This window comes from Typopeltis vanoorti, chromosome 4, assembly GCF_054136105.1.
Source record: "Typopeltis vanoorti isolate ZY-2024b chromosome 4, IOZ_Tvanoo_1.0, whole genome shotgun sequence".
Classification (NCBI taxonomy): domain Eukaryota; kingdom Metazoa; phylum Arthropoda; class Arachnida; order Uropygi; family Thelyphonidae; genus Typopeltis; species Typopeltis vanoorti.
Genome location: NC_143552.1, coordinates 160,685,951 through 160,711,791, shown reverse-complemented (window position 1 = coordinate 160,711,791; position 25,841 = coordinate 160,685,951). Strand labels below are relative to the sequence as shown.

General features: G+C 38.9%; 1 protein-coding gene across 4 annotated transcripts in view; it reads right to left on the bottom strand.

Annotated features, from left to right (window-relative positions):
* Positions 1-25,841, bottom strand: part of LOC150107798 (kinase suppressor of Ras 1-like) — a 441,142-nt gene that overhangs the window by 50,871 nt on the left and 364,430 nt on the right. For 2 of the 4 annotated variants that reach the window (XM_090391553.1, XM_090391554.1), the window contains exon 17: positions 12,559-12,717. In XM_090391553.1, coding sequence (XP_090247679.1) covers positions 12,559-12,717 — 159 coding nt within the window. Of the gene's footprint in view, positions 1-12,558; positions 12,718-13,031; positions 13,364-25,841 lie in introns of those variants that run through there. The other 2 variants (XM_090391555.1, XM_090391556.1) reach the window with 2 other exon arrangements.

The following is a 25,841-nucleotide window of genomic DNA, read 5'->3' as shown; positions in this document are numbered from 1 at the left end:
TATCACATCCAGGAGTCTACCAAGTACCCTGCTCATGCAATCAAGCCTACTACGGTCAAACAGGAAGAACTGTGAATATCCGCATCAGCGAACATAAACGATACGTCCGGAAATATCATTATGGGAAGTCGGGCCTAGCAGACCATGCTCTGGATACCCCTGCACACAGGATCAACTGGAAAAACACAAAAGTACTACACAGAAACCCATATAAATCAGAGAGATTGTTCTTAGAGATGACAGAAGCCCTAAAACACACCCCAAATCTCAACAAATATGGCTGTATTAACTTGCCGAAGATCTGGGAGACAGTCATATTAAGGAAAAACTAGCACTTTTCTAGGACTCTAGCAATATATGATAGCGTTTTTTTTTTTTTTTTTTTCAGATAGAGGGTGCCAAAATCAGGACTCTAGTCTTTGTGTTACTGCTACAATTTTGTTAATGTACACCATGTTGTTTTAGTCTCGCGTATTGTGACAAAGTGTTTTTGTGCTCTGAAGATGCTGGTTATAATACCAGCGAAATATCAGCATCAAGTTAATAAATTAATTATTTACTTAGTTTCTGTGTTCTATTATACCGTTAAAATAATAAACAACATGTTCGACGAACACATAAGTCTGACAACACTAAGAATTTGACACAATGCACCCTCTTTACATCTTTTCGAATGAATCAAAGATGTGTGCATTTTGAAAGCACACCCAGGCTATTAACGCGAATGTGATGCAATGTTTACATGGCGAAAAGTGCAATCTTCATTAAGTATTATCCTCGTGAAGAGGACAATGAAGCATTAGTACAGTATATAGTGTTCGATTTTAGGAATCGCACGCGAAGTCTGCAAACAATTGGGTGAGTCTTTAACGAGAATAAATGCAAAAATATAATATTGGTGATACTGATATTTCTTGGATGAGCACCGTACACCTAATACACACCGGACTATTCGCCCTTGATAGATACCTCTCCCGATCAATATTTCCTGGTTTTATTATTTATCATATTAGGTCTTAATTGACTTCTTTATAGTCTCAGCAGACCTATTTTCCTCAGTGTTGGACGTTCGTGTGAGAAGAGGGGCAGAACTGTCAACTGACCACCACCTTGTTGTGTGCACTCTACGGCTTCAGAAACCAGATGCTACCATCAACGCTGGTAGGCCTAAGCAGCTATACCACGTGAAATGGGAGACATTGGAAAAATGAGGTTGTGGGGAAGAATTTTGCAGATGACATTTCCTCCAGGTTCAAAGAGATTCCCAAGCATACTGCAGATGTTGAGGAGGAGTGGAAGCTGTTCAGAACAGCTGTCACTGCCTCTGCACGCTCATGCTGTGGCAGAAAGCGGCTCGGGGTGGCAATGGGCAGTGAGAAAAGGACACCTTGGTGGAACCAAGAAGTCCAAAAAACCGTCTGGGCAAAAAAGGAGTCCTACCTAACATGGCTTAGAAACAGGTCACCTGAGATCCGTTTGCGGTATGCTGAGGCAGTAAAGACAGCAAAACAGAAGGCTTGGGAATCCTTCAGAGAAAGATTAGACTCATCCTATGCAAATACAAACAAAGTATTCTGGCAGACCATCCGCGGCTTTCGAGGAAGGAAATCGTGCACAGCAAGGGCAATTAAGGCCTTTGATGGTGCACTTTTAACAACCGAGAAGGATATCCTCCAGAGATGGAGGGAATACTTTGAGAGCGTTCTTAACCCGGGTGGCCCAGCAGTTGTGGATATCCAAGAGGTGCAGATCGGGGCAATGACTAGTCTTACAGCAGAAGAGGTCCATTTAGCAATAAAAATTGCTAAAATCGGACAAGGCTGCTGGCGATGATGAAATTCGGACCGAAATGCTAAAAGCCTTAAATCGAGACGGTGTTCTCTGGCTGCTTGGATATCTGGGCGAGCACCAAAGCAATGGCAGACAGGCATAATAATACCCGTCTTTAAGAAGGGAGACCAAAAGGATTGCAGTAACTATCGTGGAATCTCTCTGCTCATCCTGCCTGGGAAAGTGTATGCTAAGTGCTTGGAAAGATGGTGCAGGACAGTGTTGAGTCAAAGTTCCAGGAAGAACAATGTGGCTTTCATCCTGGTAGAAGCACAACTGACCAAATCTTCACTTTAAGGCAAGTCTTTGAGAAATCTTGGGAATATGCCAAGAATGTCTACACATGTTTTGTGGACTTGGAGAAGGCATATGACCGGGTTCCTCGAGATAAGCTTTGGCAAGTAGTACAGGAGTATGGAGTGGATGGCCAACTATTAGCTGCCATCATCAAGTCCCTGCATGAATGCCCGGAGTTTTGTGTCAGGGTAAACAGCACAAAGTCTGAACCTTTCACGGTCTTCGTTGGCCTCTGCCAAGGGTGTGTTCTGTCACCCCTCCTTTTCATAATATTTATGGACTGGTTTGATAGGCACAGCCGAGGCAGTGAGTGTATCAGAATTGGAAGATGTAGCATTGGATGACTGCTTTTTGCAGATGACCTAGTTCTACTTAGCTCTTCCACAGATGACCTTCAGCAGACCCTGGATAGGTTTGTAGCTGTTTGTGCAGACGCCGGAATGAAGATCAGTGTGGCCAAAACTGAAACATTTGCGGTCTCAAGACAACCATCCCAGTGCACTCTACATGTAAGTAGAGTCCCAATGAGGCAGGTGGAGAAGTTTAAATACCTTGGATCCATATTCACGAATGATGGAAAATGGGACATAGAGCTAGATACTTGAATTGGCTTAGCAAGCTCAATACTGTGGGAGCTTGGCCGTTCGGTAGTATTGAAGCAGGAGTTAAGCCAGAGGGCAAAGCTGGCTGTCTTCAATACAGTCTATGTCCCCATCCTCACCTATGGTCATGAGAGTTGGGTAATGACCGAAAGAATGCGGACACGAATCCAAGGCGGCTGAAATGAGATTCCTTCGAGGGGTTGCGGGGCTAACAAGACTCGACAGACTCAGAAGCTCTGCAATTCGGGAAACCCTCAATATTCAACCGCTGCTTCTCCGTGTTGAGAGATCACAGTTACGTTGGTACAGGCACCTGATCAAAATGCCACAAGAGAGGCTCCCTCAGCAGGCCCTCTTTGCCAATCCAGAGGGTGGGAGGCCACGTGGAAGGCCAAGGACTCGCCCAATAGATTATATCCAACACCTTGGGTGGACACGTTTGGAAATCCCACCAGAACACCTTAGCTTGGTGGCAGAGGATCGTGATCACTGGAAGTTTCCTCTTGCAGCTGTTGCCCCCACAACCCAATTAGGAAAGGTGGACCTTGAAGATGTATGTATTATTTATCATATCTGTTTTATTGCACCATTTTTATTCTTCATTTCAGTAACACCAATTACATTATTATGATATTTCATTAATTCTTCTGAGAGTTCTTTATCTAATAATGCACGTCATTACTACTGCACAATATTACGCAAACAGAGCTCTGGCAAACCTGGCAAGCATTGCCCCCACAAAGGCATATCATCCCTAGTTGGAGGAAATGCCAACTTAACCTTTGAGTGGTATATGTCTTTCATCACCCGGTGAAACACCTCCACCTTGTTTATTAGAGACCTTAAGTGGCTGGAGTCAGAGAAACCTACACCTACTAATTCACAGTCTCATGGCCTTTGGCACTACAAGGGTGCCAATTGGAAGGACCTCTGTGACTTCTATTCCTCCTTCCAATGTCTTGACTACTGCTTCAGTTATTTTGATCCAAACACCTGCTCAGACAGAAAAACAGAAATCATCCTCACAGGAATGAAGGCTTTCATCCACTATTCCTGTCCAAACTCTCAATCACCATCCAAACTTTGGATCTCAAAAAAGTGTGGCAATGTGTAAAAGAAAAAATCTCTGCTTATCGCGATTGCCTCAAGATCAAAATTCCAGCTGCTATGCCTGCCTATACTGCAGCCTGCAAAAGTTGTAAAAGAATCATCAGGTCCAAGTCAGACTTTGTAAGGGCCAAATGCTGCAAATTTGCCTCTTGCCAAAATGGCAGTTCCTCCTTCTAGACCAGTGGTCGCCAAAGGGGTTGATATGACATTGTTAGGGGTCGATTGGGGGTCGACAGAAAAATATAAGGCATCATTGTATGGGCAATATTTAATTCGGTTAACTTGGATTAACTCCATGACAAAAGACATGGAGGTAATGACAACACAATTAAGAGTGAATCGTGGGATCAGTACCTCCATCTTACAGGTCCATGAATAGGACCTGTAAGATGGAGTAAGGCCATGAAAATAGTTACTGAGGCCAATTAAGTAGGCCAAAATGACGTATTTACCAATAAACGGATGTTGGTGGTTCCTGCCAGCCAGCGCAGTGGGAGCGAGATTGCATCACGTGCGTGGTTCTTATTTACTGATACTTAAAAGAATTCGATCCCAGTCTCATTTTTGAGCATCGACATACAAGTGAGCGTTAATGTTCTAAAATTCATCAACATACATATTATAATTCAATCGTTATTCATTCACGATATAAACTTCTCTATGTTGAAGAGTTGAGCAGCGCTGGTAGTAATACCCATGATATTAATAGTAGTAGTAATAGTAATATAATAATATATACTATATTATACATACAATAAACACTGTAACTATAAAATAAACAATCTAAAAACTCACATAAGTGTCTTTTTTTTGCTTGTCCTATTATAATTATGTAATAGTAAAATATAGGGGGTCGATAAAAAGTCAAGAAACGCCTGAAGGGGTCAACGGACAAATGACTTTGGCGACACCTGTTCTAGTCTCTTGCCAAGGCCATTTGGTGCAACTTCTGCCTGTACAGTTTCCACCACTCTTCTCTTCCAATTCCTGCGTTGATGACCTGGACAAAGTTCCCTCCACTCGCACATCCAAATGTTACTGTAGTCACCTCACCAGAAGACAAGATCAACTTACTTGCATCACTCTTCTCTTCCAATTCCTGCGTTGATGACCTGGACAAAGTTCCCTCCACTTCACAAAGAACGGCTTACTTCATGTCTCCCATTGTCTTCTGACAAAAAGAAATCCTTAGAATCCTTAACCTAAACAAGGCATCTGGCCCTGATGGTATTCCACCTATTGTGTTAAAAAATTGTGTCCCAGAACTAACACTTATCCTGTATCACCTCTTCAATCCATCCTAATCAACTAGAATCTACCTGACAACATGGAAAAAGGTTCACATCCAGCACATTCTAGAGAAAGGTGATAAAAGTCAACCAACGAACTACTATCTAATCAGTCTCACTTCAGTTCTATCAAAAATTATGGCGAATTGAACCATTCAGAGACATACCAACTAATCAGTGACCAGCAGCATGGATTCCGCTACTCGCGATCTACAGCTAATCTTCTTGCTTTTACCACCCACCTACAGAATCAAGCCATGAAGAAACTCACATGGTTGCTTGCCTTCGACATTTCAAAGGCATCTGATTGGGTTTGACACATGGGCCTACTCACCAAACTAACATCCTATGGTCTGCCTTCTCCACTCTGCAACTGGATTGCCAACTTTCTCACTGGTTGCTCACTACATGTCATGGTGGATAGCTTAATCTCCTCAGATTTTCACACCAATGCAGAAATACTCCAGGGTTCTGTTTTTTCACCCACTTTCTTTCTTTTGAAAATAAATGACCTGCTCTCACAGACTTCTAATTCTATCCATAGTTTTGCGGATGAAAGTACACTGCATTCTTCTTTTCATCTGATAAACCTGTTAGTGTTATCCTCAAGATCTACCGCAACCAGGGACCTGAACTTAGATATTCTAGCTATATCTCAGTGGGACAATCACAACCTTGTAAACTTCAATGCCACCAAAACTCAGTTCTGTCTGATCTCTCACAAGAAAGAGCTTGCATCTGTCCCACTTACCTTCAGATACTGAGATATCCAAACATGATCAGATTTCTCTTCTTGGACTGACTTGCACCTCCAATCTTTCTGGCACAATGACATTTCCGCGATAGCTTCGGCAGATGCCAAAAAACTTGATGTACTTCTTTGCATAAGACACTACTTCACACATTCACAGCTGAAAACTCTATACAAAGCTCAAATCTGCTCAGCCATGGAATTTTGCTCCCATATTTGGAGTGGAGTACTAAAATCCCTCTAAGATTGCTCAATTCTAGCAAGAAGGCAATCTGGCTAATTAACGATCTCTCTCTCTCACAGATTCACTTCAATCCCTCTCTCATAGATGTCGGTTTCTGCTCTGACTCTTCTACAGATACTTTCATGGATAGTGATCTGCTAATTGGCTACTATTATTCCTCCACTCTATCGCTCCTCTAAAATCAATGAAACAAGAGCCACTGCTAAACTAACATACTTTTACAGTCCATCTTAAAACTCAATGAATAACTTCACTCTCTCCTCTTTTACTCCATCTACTTCTGTCCTTTGACAGTTTCCAGTCCGCATTCTCCCAAAGATTAGAACCCTCAACTGTTCAAGCAAAATATACTGATGGTGCACTATCTTCAACTGTGCTGAAGGGTAAGTGTGTGAGTGGTTGAATTTTCCCTCCTTTCCCTGACAAAAAGAACAGAGATCTTGTTTAACAAGCTACAGCCAGCATGGTTTACCATTTTTTTTTTGTAGTTGAAGCATATATAGAAAACAATCTGATTGGCAAAGTTGAAAATAGACAAGATAAGAAATGTACATTAGCTCAGAAGCTATGGTCAGTTTTCTGCAATCTTTCTTGTAATTTATATGAGGGAGAGGGTCTCCTTTCAGTCATGTAGCTTTAGTTTTAAGTGATTCCTCATTCACAGTAATATTTTTAATTTATTTGCACATGAAGTAAGTTTATGACTGGACAACTCATATATAGAGGCTAATGACTTCACATCATTTGCCTTAGTACCCTTCCCATAATGCATAGCATTATACATGTCAGCAAGGAGATGTGCTTTGCATTATGAGAGATACTGAGACGAGGAGTGATGAGAGCTTGATCCACCTTTACTACGAGTTACCTCAGTCCTGAAGATACTTCAGGCACAAACTTTGTTTGCATACACTTGGATAAATGATTAACCTAATTATATTATAGTCTAACCAAGTGGAAAATAAACTTCCAACATCTTTCTCTAAATCCAGAATAATTTAATAATAAGGTGGTACACCACTTGGAAACTCGTATAAGTAAACATGACCTCTCCATTGCTTCTGCCTTAGTATCACCTCTTCTGGGTCTGGCTCCCACTGACGAGACCTCAATAAAGGTCCAAACCAGTCTGGGTAGTGGCCCTTTCCTTAATGCATAACATTATACATGTCCGCAAGGAGATGTGCTTTGCATTATGGGATACCGAGACAAGGAGTGATGAGAGCTTGGTCCACCTTTACTACGAGTTGCCTCAGTCCTGAAGATACTTCAGGTGCAAACTTTGTTTGCATACACTTGGATAAAGGATTAACCTAATTTTATTATAGTCTAACCAAGCAGAAAATAATCTTTCAACATCTTGTTCTTATCTTTTACCCAAGTATAAGCAAATAAAAGTTTGCGCACGAAGTATCTTCATGACTAGGCTGCTTGTATATACATGTTGTCAACTTCTTTAAAATTTTAATTTTCAAGATTTTAAAATATTAAATCCACAGAAAAAGGAGACCTTTTGCATGTCATTGATATGTGGTTAGAAAGAGGGTAATGATAGAACAGAGCCTTGGATATTCCTGCACTGGTGGTGAAACTTGAAGAGAAGAAGCCATTCACACACCATGGTACAGTGCATTCTAAGAGTAATCTTTTTACCAAATTACAGAGTGGAAAGTAGGCCAAATAATAGAAATTTACAGAGCAGTCCATGGTGCCAGACATAATCAAAAATTTTGGAAATGTCAAGAACAACAACATATTTTTCTGTACATTTTCATGGCACGTGTCCAGTGTGAATGATGTAGGCTAAGAGGTCAGCTGTGGATCCAAACTGGCAGAATCCATGCTGGTGGTTAATGATTAATTGGTAGGCCTCTAGATTGTGGAGAAGTTGAACGCTGATGATTTTCTCCATTATTTTGGAGAGCAGTGAGGTGATGCCAACTGATTGGTAATGGGATGGCAGACATTCTTCAGAATAGGTTGGAGCATATTTGCTTCAATGTGCTAGCTAAGAACAGAAGATTGTAAGAGATGTTATTGTGACTAGAAGAATTTTTTAGTGCCTAAGTTGTTTAATATTCTTCTGATGTTTTTTTTCTGAAACACCACAGGGGCACAAGTTGCTCAGTTTCTGATATAGTATGAGGTGAAGTGATGTGACAGTGGTGAAATTTGGATGAAAGAGAAGTGGAGCATAGGTGAGAGGAAGTTACATCTAAAGCCTTTGCCAGGGCCCAGAAGGAATGGATGCCACCTGAACAGAAGACGAGTTTTCTGCTAGCTGTTCTTATGAAGTCAGTTTTGGATTTGTTGATGGCTGTTTTGCATTTATTATGTGCTTCGGCAAAAGAGTATGAGGCTGGAGTTCTTGTTGCAAGTGGCTTGCAACAAGATTTTTCCTTTACCCACTTTGGTACACAATTTGTTGAACAAAAAACCAGACCAGATCTGGAAAGTGGATGAGAATTTTGAGTAGAATGGGGAATGAATCCTTTCATGTCAGTGAGGGTAATTTCTGTGATTTGCTCAGAGTAGGTGTTTGCATCAGAAAAGTAGCAGCACTAGTCTGACCATGGAAATGAAGTATAAGAGTTCCAGAGGTCATCCACTCCTAATCTCATGCTAAATGACACAAGGTTGGGAGTGGATGGATGGAAGGCATTCTGTGTGAGAGGAATGCTTGCATAAAATTGTGATGTGTATGTTACAGAGAAGAGAGGTAACCTATATGGCATATCTGGAACTAGAACTGGTTAAAACAATCATACATTACCAATTTCAGATTGGTAAATGTATGATTTATGTTAGGTTGCTGCTTATAGCAAAATTGCTTCAATATCGCATAAGGAAGTGATTTTTAATCGGGAGGCCACAAAAAATTTATAGAACACTTCTAGTTTTTAAAATTTTGCAAATCTTTATCTTTTGCTCTTTATTTTACTTTGTTTCAAACTTGTATCGTTTTATATTAGTAATCAGAATTATGTCGTTTAATGCAGTAGTTTCTTTTGATCATAGCTGGATCGGAGCTAGTATTGTTTAAAACTTCAGAGAATCACTTCTATCACATGTCCAGTAGCCAGATGTCACGACTTGCAGTATTGCCAGAAGCAAAAAGTTGACTTGTAGCGCCACCACAAAAGCATTCTTCTTTCTTCTTCTTCTGAGAAAGAAGAATGCAGTAGTTTCTTTTGTGGTGGCACTACAAGTCAACTTTTTGCTGCTGGCAATGCTGCAAGCCGTGACATCTGGCTAATGGACATGTGATAGAAGTGATTCTCTGAAGTTTTAAACAATACTAATATGAATACTAGTAGCACTTAACAACGTTAAGTGTTACTCTCAAGTAATTGCAAAAAATTTCGAAACTTTCAATGCTGTAATTCTGATTTGTTATTTCTTAAAATTTACTCCTCTTATAAAATGAGCAAACAAAGAACATTAGTTGATTTCCTAAATATAAATGCAGTAAAGTTTTTACAGTAATATTTAAGTAAAGTTGATTTCTGTTTTCCGATTTTTTTTTTTAAACTAGGGGGCCGCAACTACTAAAAGGTTAAGAACCACTGTCATAATGCACACTACACCTCCTTTTGGATATGTATACTGCTATGCATTATGAAAAGTGTCACCACCCAGACTAGTTTCAACCTTTATTGAGATCTCATCAGTGGAAGCTAGATTTGTGCACACAATAAATCACTGCAGAAATAATATTTTCCATATACAAGTATATCACAAAATTATTAAAATAATCTGAATGAAAGATGGTTGTAACAAGTTTTTTTTTTTTGCTTGGTCACAAAGTAAATTATACCTAAGAGCTTAAACAAAAGTATTTACACCACTTGCATAAAGCATAAAAATAAGAATATATTTTCTTGTCTAGTATAATTTACTTTCTGACCAAATTTACTTTCTGAAAACTAGCTATTTTAGCAAATAGCAAACTATATATAAATTTATATATAGCTACTATTATAAAAATTATTACCATACGAATTTACACATTTAAAATATATCAAAGCAAAACAAATGACTGAAATGACTCTGCATTCCATATATGGAAAGAAAGCAGTAATTTTGTGATGACCTTCAATAAAGTATTAGTTATAATGCTTTAATGAAGGAATTGACCAGGGAGGTGGCTAAATGTGTGAAATTTTCGATTAAGACAGTGTACATATGGAATTACCGCGCTGGCAAGTATGACAAGCTTAGGAGATTGCTTGGTTCAGTGCCATGGCATGTAAAAACTGCAAGGGCTGGATGTTGATAGGGCATGGGAAGTGGTCAAGGAGCATTTGCAGGAGGTTATGGCTGACTGTATATCTAGAGTCCGAATAGTAAATCAAGTAGGGATTAAATGGGTGAATAACTTTTAATAACACCATTTAACTTGAGTTTGAAAAAAAGAAACAACTGTGGAAGGAATTTAAGGAGAAAGGTGACCTGTAGGGAGATGAACGGTATAAAGTGCAGGCCAGAAGGGTAACGAGTGAGAAAACCAAAAACGGCTTATGAGAGGAAATTAGCCATGCAAGCTAAAGAGAATCCCAAACAGTTCTTTCAATATGCTGCTAGTAAAAGAAAAACTGTACACGGCAGAATGATTTTAAGGAATGCCGATGGTAGAGAGGTCACTGAATCAGTTGATATAGTGGAATTACTGAGTGAGCACTTTGCAAGAGTATATCATCCGGGTGGTGATGTTGAAGGAACCATTAGTTTATATGGGAATTGTGGTGAATGAAGTGGAGGTGAATAGTCTATTACAGAACCTTAATGTGAATACATCTGTGGGATTAGATGGTATATCAGCAAGGATCTTACAGAAGCAGCTAAAGAATTGTCAGTGCCCTTGATCTTATTGTTTAATCTAAGTCTTGGGTCTGGTTTAGTCCAGAAGGGGTGGAAAGATGAGAAAATAGTTCCACTGCATAAAGAAGGATCAAGACTACTGTTGCAAATTACCGACCAATCAGCATATCAGGAGTCGTTGTCAAGGTCTTGGAGAAAATAGTCAAGGGAAAAATACAGGAAATTGATGAAAATGAGATACTGTATGGGGACAGCATGGTTTTGTGAAGGGTAGATCATGCCTCAGTAACTTGCTCAGGTTTTATACGGCTGAACTGGATAAGGGTAATGGGTTTACAGTGATACTGCTGGAGCTGGCTAAGGCCTTTGATAGGATACCACATGGAAGTCTAAACTGTAAACTGCAATATATGGGAACGGATATAGGGTTGGTGAGATGGATAGGAGGGTGGTTGACGGAGAGATACCAGAGAGTAGAGTCCAAAAGACGGCCTGTGACTAGTGGTGTGCCGCAGGGTTCTGTTCTTGGACCACTGCTGTTTAATTTGTTCATTAACGATATAGGAAAGGATCTGAGAGGAACGGTTCATTTGTTCGCTGATGATGCTAAGTTGGGTAGGGAAATAGTGAATGCAGAAGATGTCAAAATTTTGCAGGATGATTTGGATAGATTGAAGGTCTGGGCTAAGGAGAATGAATGTCAATTTAATGTGGCAAAATGTAAGGTTATGCATTTTGGGGTGAAAAGATTAGCAGCAGTATATCACATTAGTGGAACTGAACTCCAGGAGATTGATGAGGCCAGGGAGTTGAAGTTTAAGGGGCACATCACAAAAGTGGCTAAATCAGCTCATCAAATCACTTGGATGCTGAAGAATACTTTGACAAGCAGAGGTAAGCAAGTTATTGTTCCTTTGTATCGTGCCTTGATAAGACCCCATCTTGATTACTGTGCCCAGATCTGGTCATCTAGGTTTCTTCTTGATGGGAAGGAGGGTGAGATGATCCAGAGGTGAGTGACCAAGATAATAGCAGGTCTATGGAATGAACCTTATCAAAACAGGTTGAAGATTTGTGGGTTACAGAAATTGGTGGATAGGCAGAAAAGGGGAGATATGATTGAGACATTCAAATTGCTAAAGGGTTTCTATAGGATTAATTCAGAGGATAATTTTGAGAACAGGACTGGTGGTGGGAGGACTAGGGGATATCCATGGAAGCAGGGCAAGAGTGTGGTTAGTAAGGGTGTTAGAGCTGGGTTTTTTACTTTTAGAGTGGTGAATGAGTGGAATAAGCTACCAGAGTCTGTTGGGGGTGCTATGACAGTGAATGAGTTCAAGGCAAAGCATGATAGACACTGTGTGAATGTCAAATAGTTGTGACATGATGTTTAGGGCCTCCCTCGATGAGTCCAAGGACTCCTTGGAGTCGCCCGTAATAATAATAATAATAGTGAAATTTTCTTTCATGGCTATACACCAAGACTCAGCAGGTAGCATAATCCTGCTATTATATTCCATAGTTATAAACTATAATCTGTTATGATGTAGCCAATATTACTAGGGAAAAAAATGCTATGTCAATTTTACATATGCCACTATACTTACGACTTACCCGAATGCATAGACATCTGATGCAGTACAAAAAGGTAAATCATCTCCTTCTTGCTGGCTACCTGCTCTCAAGCTTCTAATAACTTCTGGGGCCAAATAGCAGAGCCAACCATTTGGAATTGTTAACCATTCTCCTTTCCTGCATGATACAACCAGTTTGCTATCAGATAAATGATTTTAACTCTTTCAGAAACTGGCATACCTACAAGACATTTGTTACAAATATGACAGCAGAGGCAAAAAGTTCATTTTTCAATAAGACAGCAATTATAACTACACAGACATGGAGTTTATTTCTGTACCATGTCTGATAAGCAGAATTTCCTAGAAAGGGAAGGTGGCAACAAGGTGATACAAATGTTAACACTTATATGGAATTAAATTTTTTTAACATAAATTTATTTGTTAATTTTTTTTTTTTTTTTTTATGCAAACAGTGCTTCATGCAGTCTACCTACTCTTCGTGGATATACTTATGCCTGTGTGCAATATGTGATTTTGTGAACGTTCCAAGGCTTTAAAACTAATGCTGTGTTGCAATGTTTTCTAGAGAATTAGCTGTTCTTGGATGAGTACTGTTTCCTTTGTAAATGTCTGAAATGGAAACAGTTTCAATGAACTTGTACACTTGAAAAACAGTCAACCCAGAAGACAGGTCAGAATTGAAGTATTTATAAAATGTATTTATGCATCTGTGAGAGACCAATACACCTCAATCCAGGCTTTAGCCTTTCTCCTTTTCTCCAAACCTAGCTTTGTTGATTTTTCAAATTTTACTCAAGTCCTACTCTTCAATCTTCAAATACCTATAACAGAAAATGACATATGAAGCACTAGGGACTAAACGAAGCACTGCTTGCATCACAAAAAATGTTTACAAATTATTTAAAAACATCCCAATATAAGTGTTAATTTTTCTTTAATTACATTATCATAATACATATATACAGTAATCTACCACTTATCTGACCACAGTGGGAAGGCAATTTGCTATTCTGATAACCGGAGAGTTGAATAAGTGAAGTACAATTGCATGGTACTCTAACATAATTCAGTTGACATACATGGGTCAGTTAATTGAGGCATAGTTGTTCTGAATGTCAGATGAAGGGCAGATTACTGCGTATTTATTCATTAAAAACAATACTCTATTGATTTCGAAAAAAAGTCATAGTGAAAATGAACTAACATGACTAAAAAATCACATGCATGACACAGTAATTAATTTTTTAATATGTAATTATTTCATCTTAAGTATAATTAAGACATCATCAGTATAGTTATTAAACAACAATAGAAATTACATTAAAAAAAACAGTGTGCATGCTTACATTGGAATCCCTCTATGTATACAGTAGCATGTTTAAGGCTTAAAAACTATTGGGGCTGTAATTAAATTAAATTAAAATATAATTAAATAATTAATAATTACATAAATAATAAATATAATTAAACTTAATAAATTAAAAAATTAAAACTGGTGCAAAAATCAAGTGACTCCACTAGTAGCCATCATGGAAACCAGTATGCAGGCACTGCATAGGAAATGTACAAGACCCTTGCGGTCAAATATATGCCTCACAGAACCTTGTATATCTACTTCACCAACATCCATGGCCTAAACTCCAACCTTAATAGTGTCCACTACCACCTTCAGTGTACCAAACCCCACCTACTCTTTCTGGCAGACTCTCAAATCTCACCTTCCTTCAGCACTATTTATCTCAACCTTCCAAACTACTCACTCTTTAACAACTTTAATCCCAAAGGTGGTGTCTGCACATACATCTGCTCTGACGTACCTTGACAGAGAGCACCCAACCTAGAATCACACAACTTTGATCATCTTTGGTTGAAAATATCCCTTCCCCACTCAGTCAAATTCATTTACTGTCTCTATCGCTACCCCCAACGCAACCGACTCTGAGCTCTTTAATCTCCTCTACTTAAAAATTGATTTTCTCCAATCCCACTTTTCCAACAGTGAAATTATCCTCCTAGGAGACTTTAATGTCCACAACACCAGCTGGCTTCCCTCCTCCAGTTGTACAGATCTTGCAGGCAGAGATGCCAAAACATTTGCCATCACTAACGACCTTACACAACTTGTTCAGATATCAACCAGAATACCAGATAACTCGAACTACTCCCCAAACATCCTAGATCTCTTCCTTACCAATGACCCTTTCAAAATACACAGTGAAGGTAGTGAGACCCCTGGGTAATTCTGACTACAATCTAGTGCTCATCTCCTCCCCCATGCAGCAATGCTTACACAGACACTCCCATACTAGAGTAGTTTGGCATTATAACAGTGCCAAGTGGGACAGCCTCTGCAACTTCTATGTCACATTCCCATGGTTGGACTAATGTTTCCGGCCTTCCAACCCAAACATATGCACCGAACTTATTACCAAAGTAATTCTCACCGGCATGGAAACATACATTCCACACACTACACTGAACTGCCATTCCCTAACTAAACCTTGGTTCTCCAAAAGATGTGCCAAGGCTGTACAGATGAAACAACAGACATACCGTAACTGGTAGAAATCAAGAACCCCATCCTCCTTTCGAGCTTATGCCGAAGCCTGGAATAGTTGCAAAAAAAAAAAAAAAAAAAATCAATGCTTCCAAAACAGAGTTCAAAAGAGCAAAAAGCAGGATACTAGCAGCCTGTCCAAATGGCAGCCTGAGCCTTTTGATCTCTCACCAAAGCAATTGGCCATAACTTCTGCCCAACATTGTTCCCACCCTTATCATACCTAGATGGCTTTATTGCATCATTACCCACAGAAAAAAACCAATATTCTGACTTCCCACTTTGCTTCCAATGCATGCATAACTGATGATGGTAAATGTCCCCCAACCATTCCAGACACCAAACATGCAATGCCCCCTATACCTTTTGCCAGGATATCAGAAAAATGTCTAAATTAGACACAAAAAAGTCTCCTTGCCCTGATGGCATTCCCCCAATTGTCCTGAAGTTTGTGCACTAGAACTGACTCCTATCCTATGGCACCTATATATATACTCTCTTACTCCAATGGAATCTATCCAACAAAGTGGAAATAGGCCTATATCCAACCCATTCCCAAGAAGAATGATAAGTCACTGCCGTCCAACTACCGCCCGATCTCACTTACCTCAGTTCTGTCTAAAGTAATGGAAAAAAATCATCAATTCCCAACTCCTTACACTACCTTGAAGACACCCACCCAATAAACAACCACCAGTATGGATTCTGTCACTGCTGATCAACAGGAGATCTGCTCATATATGTCACCCATCTCTGGATAAAATGCCATGGAAAAGTTTGGCATATCTCAAGTGGTTGCACTTGATATCCCCAAAGCCTTTGACCAGGTCTTGCACAAAGGCTTACTAAGCAAACTACCATCATTTGGTCTGTCCCAGGACTTCTGTGGTTGGATTGCCAGCTTTCTGCCTGAACGCACACTGAGAGTAATGGTGGATGGTTCCCTATCCTCTTACCATTCAACTAATACTGGGGTTGCACAAGGTTCTGTCCTCTCACCAACCCTTTTCCTGCTATATATCAATGATCTACTTCAGTTGACCTCCAGCCCAATACACAGTTTTGCAGACAACAGCACACTGCCCTCCTCCCTTTCATTTGATGAATCTTACTCAACACATGCCTAAACCAACAGGGCATCAAGCACCGCCACTGTCAATTCGGTTCTCCAAGCCATCCTCCAATGTGGTTCAGATAACCTCATCAATTTCAATGCTAATAAAACCCAATTCTGTCCTATTTCCCATAAAAAAGAACCTTTTTTTCCCCAGTATTCTTTTTGATGATACCCAAATTTCCAGACAGTTTGAGATTTCTCCTTGGAATTACCCTCACATCAAACCTCTCCTGACATAAACACATCACAACCATTGCATCCTCAGCTTCAAAAAAATCTAGGATTTCTCTGTTGCTCAAGACGTTACTCCACCCCTGAACAGCTGTTAACATTATACAACAAATCACAAATCCATCCAGCTATTGAATACTGCTCCCACATATGGGGTGGGGCCCTTAAAAGCTCCTTCAAAATGGTTGACTCAATACAGAGGAGAGCAATTAGACTTATTAATGACCCATCTCTTACCAACTCACCCCCCCCACCACTTTTGCAGAGACATTTAGTTTCTGCAACATGTATATTCTACAAATATTTCCATGAGAAATGCTCATCTGAAATAACATCAATAATTCTTCTACTCAGTATTAAGCTCGTTGGAACTGCAGATGTGCAGCTGCTCAACATCCCTTCACAGTACGCCTAGAAAACAAACAGACCAAGTTTCTTTTCCTCCTCCTTCATTCCTGCACATTGGAGCAGTCTCCCTCCTGCTGTGTTTTTCAAGGAATACACGGTACTAATGTACTATAGGTTGATCAACCAACCTCTTGTGTATGGGCACAAAATAAAAATATATACTATATATGTCACATATATTTCCATGAGAAATGCTCATCTGAAATAACATCAATAATTCCTCCACTCAGTATTAAGCTCATTGGAATTGTTTCATAAAGTGATACCAAGGCTGAAGTAATGCCTCTATACACAAGTAGCCAAGTCGTGAAGATACTTCATGTGCAAACTTTGTTTGCTTACACCTGGATAAAGCATTAAACCAAGAATATAATTTCTTGACATTCTTTAATTTGTAGTATAACCAAGTTAAAAAATCTTTTAACTTTTAACATCTATCTCTGATTCAGAGTAGTGGTCCTTCCCATAATGCATTGCATTTATACATGTCAGTAAGGATGTGTGTGTTGCATTATGGGATACTAAGGCAATTGATGTGAAGTCATTAGCCTCTATATACAAGTAACCAGTCATGAAGTGACTTCATGTGTAAACTTTGTTTGATTACACTTGGATAAAGGATGAAATCAAGAATATAACCCCTTGGCATCTTTAATCTCTAGTATAATATAACCAAGTGAAAAAAACCTTTCAACATCTATCTCTAATTCAAAGTATATTAGTAATCAGGTGTGACACCTTTTGACTGCTTGTATATGGAAATATGACTTCTGCATTACTCCAGCCTTGGTATCTCTCCTGGATCTGGCTACCACTGATGAGACCTTAGTAAAGGGTAAAACTGGTCTGAGTAGTGGCCATTCCAATAATGCACAGCAATTAGTACATGTCCATAAGGATATGTGTTGCATTATGGGATATAAAGGCAATTGATGGGAAGTCATTAGCCTCTATATACAAGCAACCCAGTTGTGAAGTGATAAATTGCAAAGTTCGCTTGCATTTGGATAAAGGGTGAAACCAAGAACATAATTTCTTGGCATCTTTGATTTGAAGATGCAGATTTGCCTTGATTCCACTCCACCCCACCATACACCACTCTCTGATATCTACCTATCAGCAGCCCCCCCCCCCATCCAATGCCATATCCATACAACCAATGGTGTAGCTAGAACTTCTGTACCCCAGCCACCACTTAACACAGTAGTCAACCTCTCGTCGGCAGTTTTAAAGCCTGAAGCACTCACCGCACTTTCACGTGGTCACAATTTCGCCCTAGCTCCAAAAAGGATACCTGCTGAAGAAATCATGATCCAAATAGAGCGTGGAATTCGCAACCTGCCTAACCATATCGCCAACAACGCGAGACTGGATGTAGTCAGTGTTCTCACTAAAGCCAAACCTCCGAAATCCAACTTATCCAAAAACGAATATACAGTCCTACAAGAATTAAAAAACGACAAAAAAATAGTAATCACCAAAGCTGATAAGGGAAGCGCCACTGTGGTACTCAATCAAAAAGACTACAAAGGTAAGCTAAATTCTTTAATACGAGACCGTACTACTTACCTCCCCATTGAATATAATCCGACCAACTCTCAGATCAGAACTATCCACAGACTCCTTAAGAAGGTCACTTCTTGGCCTGTGGAAGTCACCAACAAACTTAAACCTTATAACTCTAGACCCCCCCCGATTATATGGACTCCCAAAAATACATAAACAAAATGTGCCATTGCGTCCCATAGTGGATGGCATTGATTCCCCCACATATAAATTAGCCAAACATTTAGCCAAAACGCTCACACACTACACTGGCAACACACCATCACACATAAAAAACTCAGCCCACTTTAAAGCCAGTATAGAAAACCTCACACTCCAACACACTGACATAATGGTCAGTTTTGACGTCTCCTCCCTATTCACTAATGTCCCACTCAAAGAAACCTTAGAGCTCATCCAAGCTAAGTTTCCTCCCGATATCTCAGCCCTATTTCAGTTCACAATGAACTCAGGCTATTTCATTTGGCAAGGAAAGTTCTACAAACAGATAGAGGGGACAGCCATGGGTTCACCACTTTCCCCACCCTTGGCCAATTTCTTTATGGAGACATTTGAAGAGAAAGCCTTAAACTCTGCCCCACAAAAACCTACTATTTGGCTTCGTTATGTGGATGATGTTTGCTATTTGGCCACATGGCTCAGACACACTCCACTCCTTCCTAACACACTTAAACAACCAACATCCCAGAATCCAGTTCACCTTAGAAAAAGAGGAAAACAACACCCTCCCTTTCCTAGACACTTTAATCACCCGCCAGCTTGATGGATCTTTGGTTTTCTCTGTTTACAGAAAACCCACCCACACTGGCAGATACATTCACCAGCAATCCCCCCCCTCACAACAATATGGGGTGATAAAAACACTATATAACAGGGCAAAATTAATCTGCTCAGATGACAAGGCCCTGACTATGGAACTAAACCACATCCTCAACACTTTCTTAGCCAATGGCTATAACCCCAAAAAAATCCAAAAAATACTAAAACCTATAAACCACAACCCCCCCCCCCCCTCCACAATAAAGACTACACCTAGTCTATCACTATCCCCTACATCCAGGGCACCTCTGAAAAAATAACTAATATCCTCAAAAAATATGACCTTACTTCCTGTTACAGACCATATAAAAAGTTGGCATCCCTTATCCGCCCTACCAAAGACCAACCACTTCCCTTAGACCTACCTGGTGTATACCAGGTCCCTTGCAGCTGCAAATTGTCCTACTTCGGCCAAACAGGCAGAACAACAAATATCAGGATTTCAGAACATCAAGACTACATCCGGTTTCACCAGTACAGCATGGTCTGCCAACCCAGAGGGGTTGGCAGACCATGCCTTAGATACCCACCATAAAATTCGTTGGAAGAAAACAAAAATAATCCATCGCAGCAAGCTTAAATACGAAAGATTATTCAAAGAATCTTCAGCAGCTCTAAAAAACGTTCCTAACCTCAACAAATTTGGGTGCATGAAACTGCCCCAAATTTGGGAGACTTTCATTATGAGAATTTCAGCCCAACTGCCAAGACTACCAAATTAGCCTGCAAGAGGGCACCATTAGGACTTCAGGAACAAAATTAGTTTCTTACTTTCTTCCTCATTTGCTTTGTTAGTTCCTTAGTGCACATACCATATCTTTATGTTCCTGAAGATGGCAATGTGACATTGCCGAAATATAGAAGTGATTCATTAAAGTTATCTTTAATTAATATACTTCATATGCGTTGTTAATTCCGTAAATTAATTACCAGTTATAGTAATGTAGGTAATTCTTAATCAGTTTTATTTAGAAAAACTCCTCTCACAACTAGCATCACTTACAGCAACTATGAGGAAAATTCGCAGTAGTATTACAATATTTGGAAATGAGTTCTCGACTGTATTTTAGAATTAACTGCAAAAGTTCAAAAAAGGTTCAAAGTGCCACCCGGGGCAGACCATCCCCTCATTGTTCACTAACATTCCCTTAAATGACACCTTATTTTTGTTAAAAGAAAAGTTCCCCTAAAGGTTGGTCGACTGGTAGAGCCTCTGCTACGAATGGCTCAGTTAAGTAAGTTTGAGCACGGTTAGTAGTTGGAAGGGATTAAATCGTTCGATGCTGTTGGCACACTCCCTCGATGAGTCTTTAGACTCCCTGGAGGTGTCAGATAATAATAATAATATCGTTGACCTCTTTTCCTTTGCTATCCATTCTGGTTATTTCTCTTGGAAGAACATCCATTTCCATTTGCTCCCAATTATGTAATAGTTTTTCACGTGGTATTTCATCAAATGCCTTTGCAAAGTCCAGCAGTATCATGGTGCAACCATTCCCTTTATCCATTTCTGCTGTCATTTTATTATAAAATGTGATTAAATTACTGAGGCAGGACCAACCTACGTTCACAACGCCATGCTGTTCCTTATAAAGTATCACATTCCTTTCTACCCATTCCTGAATTTTACTTTTAACTAACTTTTCCAATACTTTAACCACCACTCCAGAGATACTAATAGGTCTGTAATTTGCTTCTTCTGTCTTCCATCTTGGTGGAGTTCAGGGTTGCAAAGTGAAAGGTTTTGAGATTTGGTAAACAATGATGGGATGCATAGTATACACTTAGTGGGGAAATTTAAATCAAGTAGAGGAGATTAAAGATCTATGAGTGATGGTGGACTTGACCTGAAATTCAGGGGATACATTGCACAAGTTTTGAAGATGTCACATCGGATAATGGCAATGATGCGGAGGATCCTAATATGAAGAAATAGAGAGGTTAAGATGTCATTGTATAAAGCTTTGATCAGAACTCATGGATTATTGTGCACAGATTTGGTCACTGGGTTTTCATGTTGACGAGGATATTCTGGAAAGGGTCAAGAGAAGATTCATAAAGGTGGTCAGTGGTCTTTGGAATGTGGAGTATGTGGACAGATTGGGAGAATGTAAGCTGCAATACCTCGTGAATAGGAGGAAGGGGGGGGGGGAATATGATTGAGACACATAAGCTAGTCAGGGGTTATCAGGTTGACATGGAAGAGATAATCAAGAGGCCATCGCTGGAAACTGTATAGGAGGGTGTGAGCAGAGGAGTGAGGAGCAGGTTCTTTGCATGGAGGGTGGGATGCATTGCCTGAGTGAGTTGTGAATGTAGACAACACATTCAGGCAATACATGAATGTTCTGACTCAATGGAGATCAGATGTTAATAATAATATACCATCCGGACCCACTGCTGTATTCACATTGGTGTTTTTCAATATATCGAGTACCTCCAGTTCATCTACCTCAATGCTCATCAGTCTCTGCAAAGTTACTGAGGTAACAGAGAAGGCAACACCCATGTAACACTAACTGGATGATATATCCTTGCAAAGCAATCATTAGTAACTGAACTATTTCTTCTTCTAGAGCCATTTCAGAGAAAATGGCAACCTTTCATTGGAATACTTCAAAGTCTGCATATGAAAACAGGCCACAATAATTGTTGGGTAGAAGTCTACCAACTTGTACGCATGAAATAGGATGGATGTTAATTCTAGGGCATAAATTTTGAATGTTATCTGGACTACAAGAACAATTTATTATAAAGTTTGAATGAAACTAAGTAAAACAATTATATTACGAATATATAATAAAATATACTTATTTTTATTAATACAATTATAATAAAATTTTTAATGTGACTTGTTGTCATTTTCTTAACAAGGTTATCAATATTTGGTGAATGCAGTGTCATTGACATTTTCAGACACGATGGAAGACTTACATTCAGCTGGTTTCACAATTTATGTTAACAGAACTTGTTAGAAAATGTTTGCCACCACATGTCTGTTGATCCAAATATTAAACTAATAATTCAGAAAGTTCATTTTGTGCTAGTTATTATCACTGGAGACCTCCAGAAAGTTAAAACTCACTGAAGAAGGCTACATATCACCCACATCAGCTGTCATACCTTATATTGATATTTACACTACCTGCACCCCCCTCTCCGCAAAGGTGAGCTATCCAATCATACATTGTTCTATGAGAGATAAATCTAGCAACCTTTCTTGGCAGCATTCAAACCCCCCCCCCCCATATACACACACACACACAGTGGCATCTTGCTAATCCGAACCTCTTTAGTCCGAACCCTCCAGTAATCCAAACTGCGGTTTGAAAGAAAAAAAAGTGTTATTTATTAAGTATTATTATTTTGTGTATATTAAGTATTATTATTTTTTATTTTATTATTATTACAGTACAGTGTTTTTTCGTACTGTCGATTGTATAGTTATACTGGAGGCCTATTTTGATGTACTGTGTGTGTTCACGTTTGCTTTTTTATACTGTACAGTACATACTGTATTGCCAGCATGAATCACAAATATACACAAAAAGAGGAAATTCAAAATGTGCATAATTTGGTTAAAAATATAAATCCAGATGATGAAATTTCACAAACAGATGTTACAGAATCAATTACAGGTAGAACCGAAAATGAAATCGAAATCAAATCAGATGCTTAAATTATAAATATGACGCTACATATTTATGATGTATTATATAGAATCATCATCCTCTAATGAATTAGAAGACGATAACGATGAAGAACTCGAAGAAAAAAAAAGTAAAACACGAAGAGGCAGCTGACAGTTTTAATATGTGTATAGAATGTGCTAAGGCAGAATGATACACTATTCCACAAAATTTTGTTGCTGATGCAGCTCCGAGAAGAAGCATTCGAAAAAAGTTTAGCTTCGAAGAAACAAAAGAAAATCAGTGACAAAGAAATAAAAACCTTTTTTTCTGTTATTTTGTGAAACTTTTTTGTGTTGTGTACAAGAATGTGTTATTTTTACGCAAATTAAGTTACGTACTGAACTATGCAATTCTATTAAATCAGAATCCTCAACAATACAGGTACAAGAAATTAAATTTTTTACAAAAATAAATTTGTGTACTGCATTATTTTTTGTTTTACATTACAGTACAGTAGCTTTTTTTTCTATCAGTTTCTGTCATTGATGTACCATTAGAATCTTATTATTTTTGTGTTAAACGCTAGTTATTGTTATCTCTTGGGGAGAAATTTGCTAATCCGAACTAGCACGGTTTTTATTAGTTCGGATTAGCGAGATACCGCTGTATGTGTGTGTGTATATATATATATACTGCTTTTTGATACTGGTCATTCAGCTGCTGTATTATCCAAACTAACAGTTTATACTCTAATACCACATCCTCCAACTTGTGCAACAGTCTTCCATGCTATATGCATTCCCCTCTTGAATTATCCTCATCTAATTCAATGGTGATGTTATAAAATGTGACACTGCACAAAGCCTTTGTGCAATGGGATTACCATATATTCTTTCCACTTCTGTAAGAATCTTCCTTGTGTTGAGAATCAAATTATACAGCCAGCTGAACTGAATACGAATACCCTTTTAGAATTTGTGCTGAATACCTTTTTAGAATTTAGCAATAAGGGCCAATGCATTGGCCCTTATTGCTAAATTCTTATTTAGTTTATGCAACAGCTCCTGTATCTCCTCTTCATACACGAGTTTCTTAGTTTCTTCGTACATTGTAGAGGTAGCATTGAGCTCCTTGTTGTATAGTCCAAGTTATAACTCTTAGCAAAATGGGAACTCATTAGTTGAACAATCCCTTCTGCATACCATCACATTCAGTAGTTATTTCTTTCGCATTCATTCTCTCTTTAACTTGCAGAGCCAGTTTCTTTTCATACTTGGCATTTGTGATTTGTAATGATTATTGTAATTTTCATAACATCATTCTTGTGCACATGGTATTCCTTCTAGATAATCTTTTTCTTAAAAATCGTTTGCTTACTAAGACAGCACATTCACTTCTGTGATCTACCCTATTTATTCATCAAAACTCCAGTGACATATTCTGATACTGCACCATTTTTTTTTTAATGTTTCCCATGCAATATTGATATCCATACCTAGCAATTGATACCATTGGACCAAACTTAGTATTCTCTTCAGCTGATTCTAATGTCATACTTTGAGTTTCGATATGTAAGCTTTTCTGCTGAATGGAACATTCATATACTTAGCCACTTCTCAGGTCAGTATACAGCATGACCACTATCAGCAATCAGTGGTAGAACAGAGTGATGTCTTTAAACAAAAAACACTGATACTATAATCAGGTCTAATGCTCTTTAAGCTTGAGTTTCTTCTGTCGCTTGCTGCATGAGGAAATTGTCTCACGACAGCCTCAATACATTTAACTTCATTTTTAGCATGAGATTTCAACTACACAACCCATGTTTGGATAATTTAAGTCGCTCATTATAATTACTTGTTTAGCAATTACTTGTTTAGCATCAGGTTGATTTTTCCATGCATTTTTGTCACTGTCACTGACCCACTAGGTCTGTCACAACACTTTACCATGTTGAGAGTTTTTCACTTGATTATACTATAAATTAAAGATAGTGTAAAACACACCCTTATGGACATGTAGAATACTACATTATGGGAAGGGAGCAGTATCCAGACTGGTTTCGACATTTACTGAGGTCACATTAGTGGAAGCCAGACCTGGAAGAGATACCAAGGCTGAATTAATGCAGATGAGAAGGTCGAAACTGGTCTAGGTAGTGGTCCTTCCCATAATGCATACATTATACACTACCATAAGGGTGTGTGCTTTGCATTATGGGATAGTGAGGCAACGGGATAGTGAGGCAACTGATACAAAGTCATTGGCCTATATATACAAATAGCCCAGTTGTGAAGATACTTCACGTGCAAACAGTGCTTTCTTACATTTGAATAAAGGATTAAATCAAGAATATAATTTCTTGGCATCTTTATTTTATACTTTATCACATATCTGATCTTGTTACTCCACCTTAAACCATATAACTTCAAACTTCTGGCACATGGAAAATTATTACTAATATTTTTCTAGCAATAGCTTTCTAGCGTAATTGAACTCAACTTATCGTTATAATTAAATATTTTCAAACTCAGCCTGTCTATAGAGAAAAGTGTTATCAATTATTATTATTATGATCTGACCATGTTGTGAATGTAGACACATTGAATCAGTTTAAAGTTCTCCTAGCTTTGGTTAAATTATATTCTTTCTCTTGCTCACACCCTCCTTATACAGTTTCCGAGATGGCCTCTGGGTCTACCCCTCCTCTCCCATTCTATGAAAAATCTCTTCCATGTCAACCTGATAATATCCCTGACTAGCTTATATGTCTCAATCATATCTCCCCACCCCCCTGCCTCCTCCTCCTATTCATGAGGTTTTTGCAATTCACATTCTCTCAATCAGTCTTCTTACTTCATATTCCAAAGATGACTGACCACTTTTGTGAATCTTCTCTGGACCATTTCCAACATATCATAATGAAAACCCGGCAACCAATAATCACACAATAATCCATATGAGGCTTG